The sequence below is a fragment of the Nyctibius grandis genome, chromosome 8, assembly GCF_013368605.1.
Source record: "Nyctibius grandis isolate bNycGra1 chromosome 8, bNycGra1.pri, whole genome shotgun sequence".
Lineage (NCBI taxonomy): Eukaryota > Metazoa > Chordata > Aves > Nyctibiiformes > Nyctibiidae > Nyctibius > Nyctibius grandis.
Window position 1 is genome coordinate 49,142,858 of NC_090665.1, and position 9,521 is coordinate 49,152,378.

The 9,521-nt window shown below is 51.2% G+C and overlaps 1 protein-coding gene across 1 annotated transcript; it reads right to left on the reverse strand.

Moving 5' to 3' along the window:
- Positions 1–722: 722 nt before the first annotated feature.
- PTGER3 (prostaglandin E receptor 3) lies at positions 723–8,326 on the reverse strand. Its single transcript, XM_068406744.1, has 3 exons — positions 7,493–8,326; positions 2,454–3,833; positions 723–1,810 (listed from the first exon to the last, which is right to left on the reverse strand). The coding sequence occupies exons 1-2, from the start codon at positions 8,324–8,326 to the stop codon at positions 3,546–3,548; spliced, it is 1,122 nt and encodes a 373-aa protein (XP_068262845.1). The 3' UTR covers positions 723–1,810; positions 2,454–3,545.
- Between the last annotated feature and the right edge of the window lie 1,195 nt (positions 8,327–9,521).

The window sequence follows — 9,521 nt, forward strand, 5'->3', positions numbered from 1 at the left end:
TGGACCTCCTTTTCCATGCTGCTTTTGCAAACAAACATCTTGGGTAACGCTGCAGCTGTGCAACTTGTTTGCTTTCAAATTCGTGTGCTCAGAGAGATAGTGATCATCGATGGAGGTGGTTAAGTCTGCATGAGAGAGGCACGGGACTGCTCTGGCTCTGTGAAGCTGGGCCGGTGTTTTAGGGCAGCAGGTGCCTGTTGTTGGGGTGAGGAAGCTGGAGACAAGGGGAGCAGAAACCCCGACCCCTGGGCCCTGGTGATCCTCCCGTGGGACCCCCCGGCTCCAGCTGCGCTGCCCTGGGGTGGCAGGACCCACCTTGGCTCAGGGAAACCAGCCCAAGGTGCCGCCACCAGGGCGGCTCGACCAGCGCTGTGGCACTGGCTGTTGGGCGAGCACGGCTGGCACGGAGTGAGCACGGTTCCCACGGACAAGGTCACCAGCTGGCAGGCTGCAGAGGAGAGCTGATCGGTGCCAACCCGTCAGGACCTGTTGTGTCCTCTCAGCAGGTGGTGCTTTGGCAAAGCTCACTCACCCTTTGCTGGAAGGGCTGTTGCTAAACAACGCTTCACACACTGGCAGGACCGGCCGCTCTCCGTGCCTGGGAGTGAACAGCCCCCCGGGAGCTGGGTAATCAGGGAAACAGAGACCAGTTATTCCACCGAACTTTTATTCTGATACACCACACGTTGATTTGGTACACAAACAAGGTAGTTTTTAAGGCAAACAATGATCTCAAAATCTTATTTTCCTTACACTACAGTTCCCATAACCTCTTTGACAGAAGTACAACCATATTAAAACCAGTATTAGAAATACTACTGTAGTGGAATTTAAATAATACATCACATAAAAGGCATCTTAAAAGAAATGCAACAAAAATACTCCTTCCCACTCAAACAGGTAAATGGGAAATAAAAGCTTTCATTTACGCTTAAGCTCTTTGAATAATTAGTATTTGAAAGTGCGACCCTCCAGCCATGTCCCCTCACGGCAGCCACCGCTGGCACATAGTGCTTGAACTCCTTTTCTGTAAACAAATCAAAAGCAGACATCCTTTCCCATTTTTCTGATATTTAAAGTAGCTTCTTCGTATTACTGCACCCAAAGGTGGCCAGAACAGCCTTTTTCCAAACATAAACGTGTCCTATTCCACTAAAAAAGGCACGGCGTAACAGAAGTGTTTGAAGTGAACTGAAGTGAAACCACCCCTGACAGTTAAGAACAAGCAGCCCCCGTCCTGTTCCTCTGGGTCCCTGGCCAAAGGCACTGTCACGTTTGAGCTCTTCACTTGTCACCACATATTGGATTGATTGTGCACAGGAACAAACCGCCTCTTGCCGCTATAAAAGAGCTGATAAAAGGGGGATTGATCCCCTCTTCCTCGCAGAACCTCTCCCTCGCTACCCCACTCCGGATCCCAGATCAGCTGCAGGCTCGGTAAGTGCTGCTGCTGCTCAGAAATGTCCTGACAAAGAATGATTGCCTCTAATTGTTAAGGTCATCCCGACATATTTTACAAGCAACTGGGTTTGTTTATTTGCTTTAAAAAGCTTATGTACATAAACTGAACAATACCAATCCTCTGGACAGACCAACAGGCTTTCTCCATTCCAAAATAATTTTTTTTTAAAAAAAGTACGAATCCTGCAAGGCACTTTTTCAAAGAGAACAAGCAAAACTTTTATTTCACCGTGTTCCTCAAAGCGCTGATCAGTAACCGAGCTGGGGCTGGCAGCACCGTCGGCGCCGGGCACGTGCAGTCGGGATGCTCGACAGCAGGCACAGGGCAGGAGATGCAGTCCACTCGTAGCTGGAAAAGGAAGGGATTGCGTTAAATTGAAGAAGATGATGAGTGCTGACAGAAGAAAGGCAGCACCTTACAACAGGTGCCTCTGGGGTTTTAGGCTGGCTCTTGAATTATAGACATTAACTTTTAGGCTGCGCTCAAACACCACCCAGATAAAATCAGATTCCTTTAGATAGTGGCTTCTGCTGTCAGATTAATTATTTTTGTTTGACTGATATGAAGATAAGGAATTAGACAAAGCAGCAGGACAAGAAAAGTGAGTAGCCAGTTTCTCTTTTGAGTAGCTGCTTTTATAAACAGAGGAACAGGAGTAAAAACAAAGGTTCTGTGCAAGAAATTCCTGGCAGATGCATGACTACGTTTGCCTTTAAGGCCCTTGAATTCAACACTACATGGCACACAGATGGTGTACAACTATATGATATATGTATTTTATTGTATTTGCATCTAGTTTCACCCAGGAGGCCATGAAACAGGAGACCTTAGAGGCTCTCAGCTACAAAAGGGTGAAGAAAACGAGGAGAAAAGGCAGCCCTTGTAAAAATAAACTTCAGATGCAACACACATGGATTAGAGCTCAGTTTCCTAATAAAACCTGAAAGTCACCTGGGGGAGAGATCTGACTGATGCACACGCTTCTACCCACCTCCTCCAGTCTGCTTTATTCGAAACATTCCCAAAGCTGCCACATCTCTCCAATCTGTCTTTTCGGAGGAAAGAAGAAATAAACTATTTTGTGGTGCTATTTTGGCCACTTTGTAGGACATTTCGGTAATGAAGACGGTTTGAGTGGCATCCCCATTGCTTAAAAATCATTCAGTGTTCATTTTGCTCCTGGACACACGCATTTCCAAATGAAACAGCTCATATGACAACAGTATTTTTGGCTTTGTAAACCTCTGCCATTAAAGCTACAGGCAGCAGAAAATTTACTCTCTTACAAGCTGTTTATCACTCTCTCCATCTGCCCGGAGTACTTTTATAGAGTGCTTTGCAAACAGCAATTCTGGTTATGCCCGGGCACTTCCCAGGCTGCTATTTAAAGAAAACACCACAGATTTCTCACTTGTGCTGCTTGTCCCAGTGCTACATCCTCCTCAGCAGCTGAGCGTGCTTTGCATCCACGCAGAACGAGCACTGATCAGGACAAATCCACGCGCCACGAGACTCGTGCTGCCTTCAGGTCTCGAATGAGAATGATACACCATCATTGGTACAACACAACCTTTTCAGTTTTAAGCCACTGAAACCCAAATACATTTTGTTTTCCTGTAATTCTTGTATTTTTTGCCCCTTCTCTGTCCAGAAAAAAGGAGCAAGAAGGACTCTCTGAAGTAGATAATCTTAGTATTAAAATATATACAGGAGTGGGTCTCTTCGGTAATTTAATCTGTTGAATCTGCTCCAAGTGTCCTCTGGTAGGGAAACAATTTTTCCTACCTCAACGCAAGAAAACGCCCTCCAAACTCTATTTTAGGCACGCAAAACGTTGCGTTCTGCAGCTCAGTTATGAAGGGCAATAACATCAGAATGGAGGAACAACACCAATTCCTTCTTCTGTGTTTGAGAATTTTTGGCACATGGGATAAATAGGTGTTTGGCACTGTGTGTCCACTCAGGAATCCCATTTTCAGCTACGCATGTGGACGCTAACATGTCACAGACACCCCAATTCACAGGAAGATTTAAAACCACTCGTCGGCAAAAGTCGTTTCCAAGCAGCTGGATCGACGTTCCCTCACGCCGTTGTCCGTCGGATCTCCTCTGACAGGGTGATTGATCTCTCTTTCCACTCGTTGTTGGAGCACTTGGAGACGGCGCTGGCGGCTTGGCAGAACTTCTGGAGGAGGATCTTGCGGAGCAGCAGGTAAACCCACGGATCCAGGATCTGGTTCAGCGAGGCCAAGCGCACAGCAGTCAGGAAGAAATTGCATTCTCTGTGCAGTTCTGAGCTTTGGGCTTCGCCGGAGAACCCCTTGCAGTGTTCGAACGACGTGTGGCCGAAGACCATCTTCAACATGGTTATCTAAGGGAAGTTAGGAGGAAACAGTGATATGTGTTAAGGGACCGTTATCTGTGTATCACTATATGCAAATATCCCTAAAGACAAAATGCTGCCCAATTCAAACTGTGATCAGAGCAAACAAGCATCGAGAGTGTCCAGTTCTGGGCCCTGCACTTCAAGAGAGATGTTGAGGTGTTGGAGCGAGGCCAGAGGAGGGCGACCAAGCTGGGGAAGGGTCTGGAGGGTCTGACCTGCGAGGAACGGCTGAGGGAGCTGGGCGTGTTTAGCCTGGAGAAGAGGAGGCTCAGAGGTGACCTTAGTGCAGTCTACAACTACCTGAAGGGAGGTTGTAGCGCAGTGGGAGTCGGCCTCTTCTCCCAGGCAACCAGCGATAGGACAAGAGGACACAGCCTCAAGCTTGGCCAGGGGAGGTTCAGGTTGGACATGAGGAAGCATTTCTTCTCAGCAAGGGTCATTAGCCATTGGAAGGGGCTGCCCAGGGAGGTGGTGGAGTCCCCATCTCTGGAGGGGTTTAAGAAAAGCCTGGCCATGGCACTTAGTGCCCTGGTCTAGTTGCCATGGTGGTGTCAGGGCAATAGTTGGACTCGATGAGCCCAGCTGGACTGCTGCTGGCCCCATAAACTGGGACAGCCAGAGCAAGAGTGACCGGGAGCAGAAGCTATGGGGGAGGATTTTTCCATTCAAAGGGATATTCTGGGTGCCAGATCAATAACCATGTGTTGACCTTGGAAAGACTTAGATGAGTCCGGAAGGCTGGGGAGCTCGGATGGAAAAGTAGAATTGTTTTTGTTTCTTTGAATAGAAGCAGTCGAGGATTTCATCTACTGCATTTCATTTAAATAAAAATGAAAATAAGTAACCACTGGCAGAGCTTTCTAAAAATACGGATAGATACAGACCCACCAACCCACACAACCACAATCCTACCGCTTCCTCTGCCACCGCCGGCTGTTTAGAATCCTGTCCCTGTCCCAGCTCGGTCTACGCTGCCTGCAGCATCACCACACCATAAGAGCAGCAGTATCACGTAAACACACTGTGTCCTTGTCACATCCCACAGAGACCACCCCGCCCGTGTCGTTCCCACTCAGATTGCTTTCTCCCAGAGCTGCTCTTCCAGCTCTTCCTTTGGGACCCCCGCAATGACCCTTGCTTTGCAGACCTTGTCTTGTTCTTTTGTTAGCAAACCCATGCAGCTACAAAAATATCAGGCTAATAAAATACATTTCCCAAGCAGACAACGGCTGCTTATTTTTGGTTTTATTACATAATACTCCATTTACTGGAATATTTGTTGGACCAACAATTGCTCTACCGGAAATTTTATTTGTTTGATGTCCTGAGAGGTTGTTTATCATGGCCTCTACTGGTCTTCTAAATGGATTAAAAGAAAGACTGCAAAAGGTAGAGGAACAACATCAGGTGGAATAAAGTCAATGGAACTACACAATTTATGCCAATTAATAATTGTGCTCAAAATATATAGAGTAATAGGGTTGATAATTGTATTTATAGGGTTGTTTCATAGGCTGCCCAGCTGGCACCCAGCACTGGGAGGCATTGCCACTATCTTAACTCTACATGGGCAGCCTGCGTTACCTCAGGGACGCCCAGGCAGCTTAGTGTCCTATTGCAAAGAGTTTAGAATGAACTTCCATTGTAGTTGGGGGGAAAAAAAAAAGAAAAAGAAAGACAAAAACTTTCCCAAAGGTATTTTTCCAGTTTTACAAACTATGTTGGAAACTGCTGCTATCTGTAGTAAAAGATGGAGAATAAAACAGTTGATGTGCTTAAAGGTATTAATGAAAATACCTGTAAAGGAGAATGTATCTAATTTCCATCTGACAGGAGGGCTAAGGAGAAGTATTTTAATAGGAAAAGCAGCAGAATACCTGAGGATTTTGGCTTTAAATAGCCTTGAAAAAACTCTGTGAGTGAATAATTTTGTAGCCTGGAGCTTTAAAAGAATTACTATGAGAACCCCAGTCTGTGCTGCACTGGTGTTTCTGCAATTAAGGAACAGCTTCTCTGCTTTGCCTCAGACTCATTTCAATCCGCTGTCAGTTCCATGGTTGTGCTCACAGCTGAGCACCAAAATAAACACAAGATTAGCGTGAACTGGAAACCAGATAAAGCAATATCTTATTTAAGTGGAGCGTTTTTCCAGGCTCTCTGTGCTGAATTCAAGTAAGATCCTGAGGGCACGACAAGAGGAGACGGTGCCTGCGTCGTGTGTGCGCTCCCTCTCTTCCCCCAAACCCAGCACAAATTAAGAGAAGGCAGGACGCTTCCCTGAGCCGTTCAGAGCACAGCCAGAAGTTTCACTTTTCTGTTAAATCACAGATGATTTTGTCATTTTCATCAGCAGATCAAGTCTAAGAATACTGTCTGTGTAAAAGGGCATCGTTTACCTCATAGCAACAGCTGTCAGAATCTGTTAGTTCTCAGTTACGAAACTCAGATTTCTTTTTTTTTTAAAAAACTTCTCCAAAAATCCCTGAATTCCTGTTTCAACTACATCTCTTACAACCGCTAAACGATGCAGCTATAGGCTAAAGCTCTACAATCTGGCTCTCACTGAAACTGCACTTGCGTTACTCCATGGTCACTCTTCTGAAAATCCAGCCACTTATTCCCAATTTGTACTTTGCAGTTGTACAGAAAAAGTGGCAGTGTATGAGGCAGCAGCACAAAAATGCTTCTGCAGTCAGGACTTTTGATTCCGAGAACACAAAGACTCCTACAAAAGTCTTTTGTAGGAGAGGCTACAAAAGCAAGGGCTGAGAGGCAAATACTTCATTTAATAAACACCACCTATTTTTTTCATCTGTTTAATTATGGGCAAGCACAGAGAGACACAGAAATGGTGACAGTCTCCTGGCTTAACTTCCAACTCTAACGTTCGCTGGGGTTTGAGGAGCAGGACGTTATTCTTTGCTCTCAAGTTCTCACTGAATTTTTAGTGTCGTTTCATATTTTACTTTTGTCACAAGCTGTTCATGATCTCTAGAAAGCTAACTTATAGCCTCTGACTTATTTTGGGGTGGGGTTATTTGGAGGTTTAATGGAATTTTAATTAATTTACAAGGATAACATTACTAAATTAAATTTGTCCCGTCACCTTCAGACCCCTCCGGTGCTGCCGAGCAGGTGCCGGGCATGGGGCAGGCTGCGCGGGGCAGGAGAACCCCATGCCCTCCCTGCTGCTGGAGCCGCTGCCAGTGCCAGCCGTGCCCCCCGCCCCAGACCTGCCCGTTGTCTGCCCGGTGCCTGTGGCTCCGTGCCACCAGCACTGCCGACTTCAGCGTCCTGCTCCCAGACCCACAACCTCCTCGTGTCCTGCCTTTCTCCTCTGTGCAAGACCCTTGTTTTCCTCGAGGTCACTCCTTTTGACTCCAGTTCCTTCACCTTATTTTTCCAAACATGCAGCACTTTGGCTGTCCTCTTGGACCTCTCCCAGCTTCTCTCCTACCAGCCCTCCACACCCGACATCCCCCAGGCTTTGTCCCCATCCCCGCTTGCTTTCCTCAGAGGCCACTCACGGGGAACCCGCGCTGCCTCCCACCCTGCCCCGGCTCTTGGGGCCACCCTGCCTCCTGTCCCGGGGCAGGGAGGCAGGAGCCCTGGGCTTCACCCAGGTGGGCAGCAAGGCGACCTACCAGCAGCGGTGACCAGCAGGCCGAGAGGACACACATGATCCCCAAGAGCTGGATCAGTGTCTCCATGGCGATCCGCCCCCACTGCTTGCTGGAGCGCGACGCGGTCGCTTTGGTCCGACAACGAGACACCAAGGCCTCGATGGTGGCCAGGTTGCACGCCACCGTCACCACGAGGGAGAGGAGCCCCAGGATGGCGAAGGTGGAAGCAAAGACGAGGTTCCCGGTGAGCTGGCTGTCACCCGTGCTGATGAAGCACCAGGTGCCGGGCCACTGCAGCGTGTACTGGCCCAGGCCGGCGATGGGCAGGAGGGCGAAGGCGAACACGGCCAGCCAGATGCCCAGCAGCACCGTCTTCGTCACCCGCGTCTTCATGTGGCTGGCGTACCAGTGGGGCGCGCGGATGGCCAGCGTCCTCTCCACGGCCATGGCGCTGGCGATGAAGAGCGGGCAGAGGCCGAAGACGGTCATGCTGAAGCCGAAGAAGGCGCAGAGGTGGCCCGAGGGGTCGACGGCGTCCCAGGCGCGGTCGGACAGGTAGACGGAGATGACGATGGGGCTGGTCAGCAGCTGCCCCAGCAGGTCGGTGAGCGCCAGGGAGCCGATGCACAGCAGGAAGGACCGCTTGCGCCGGCTCTCCTTGGCCCGGTAGCTGCGGGACACCAGCAGCATGGCCAGGGCATTGCCCACGATGCCCGTGATCATCATGGTCAGCGGGAACGCCACCGAGACGCCGCTGCAGCCCTCCGCCGCCCGCCCCGTCCCGTTGCCCCGCTGCCGCATGGCGCCGGGCTCGCTGCCGTTGCCGTCGCCCCGGCACTGCGGCCAGCGGCTCATCCCGGCGGGCTACGGCGGCGGCGGGGCGGCGAGGGGCCGGCCCATGGCGGCCCGCAGCGCTGAGGTGAGGCGCGGCCGGGCGGGAGCCGCTATAAGGCGGGGGCGGGCGGAGGGGGACGGCCCGGCCCGCCCTGAGGGGAAGGCAGAGGCGGCACGGCCCGGCCCACCGCGGCACAGCCCGCTCCCAGCCGCGGGGCCGGGGCCGCTGAGTGCCCCGGGAGCGGCTCCGGGGGCCCGGCGGCACCGGCTGTGCCCCGCGGCGGGGCTGGCTCCCTCGGGCGGCCCGCCGGGACGGGGCTCCGGGCCGGGCCCAGCGCGGCTGCCGCGGCCGGTCCCTGAGCTCTGCTGCCCCCGGGCGGCACCGCGGCTGCCCCCCGCCCCGCGCCCTCCTGCTCCCTTTAACTCTCAGGGCTCTGTTTTAGCACAGTTCAGGCTTAAACAAGCCGCTTCTGAGTTAATGGCTGGGTAGTGGGCAGCAGGGCGAGGGAGGGGATTCTGCCCCTCTGCTCTCGTGAGACCCCTCAGCAGGACACGGAGCTGTTGGAGCGAGTCCAGAGGAGGCCACGAAGATGCTCAGAGGGCTGGAGCCCCTCTGCTATGGAGACAGGCTGAGAGAGCTGGGGCTGTTCAGCCTGGAGAAGAGAAGGCTCCGGGGAGACCTTCTAGCACCTTCCAGTGCCTGAAAAAGCCAGGAAAGCTGGAGAGGGGCTTTTTACAAGGGCGTGGAGTGACAGGACGAGGGGGAACGGTTTTAAACTGAAAGAGGGGAGATTGAGATATTAGGAGGAAATTCATTGCTGTGAGGGTGGGGAGACCCTGGCCCAGGTTGCCCAGAGAAGCTGTGGCTGCCCCCTCCCTGGCAGTGTTCAAGGCCAGGTTGGATGGGGCTGGGAGCAACCTGGTCTGGTGGAAGGTGTCCCTGCCTGTGGCAGGGGGTTGGAACTGGATGGGCTTTAAGGTCCCTTCCAACCCAAACCAGTCTGTGATTCTATTACTAAATACACAAACACCCCATGCTGAGGTGGCAGATGCCCAGCCACAACACCCACTGCAGTGAAGCAGCTGTAGCTTTATGCCATTTCTGTGTTCTCACCGTCTCAGGTGTTTGGTGGGACCTGGCTTTGCTCCCGGCCTAGATAACAACTAGTCAGAGAACCGACATTAATTACACTGTTATAAATCCTTGCTTCATGTT

Excerpts from the sequence above, each read along its gene's own strand:
- PTGER3 (XM_068406744.1), bottom strand. The coding sequence starts at position 8,326 with ATGAGCCGCTGGCCGCAGTGCCGGGGCGACGGCAACGGCAGCGAGCCC. Across the intron at positions 3,834-7,492 it reads CCTGCTGGTCACCGCTGCTG|ATAACCATGTTGAAGATGGT; the intron begins GTAGGTCGCCTT and ends AACTTCCCTTAG.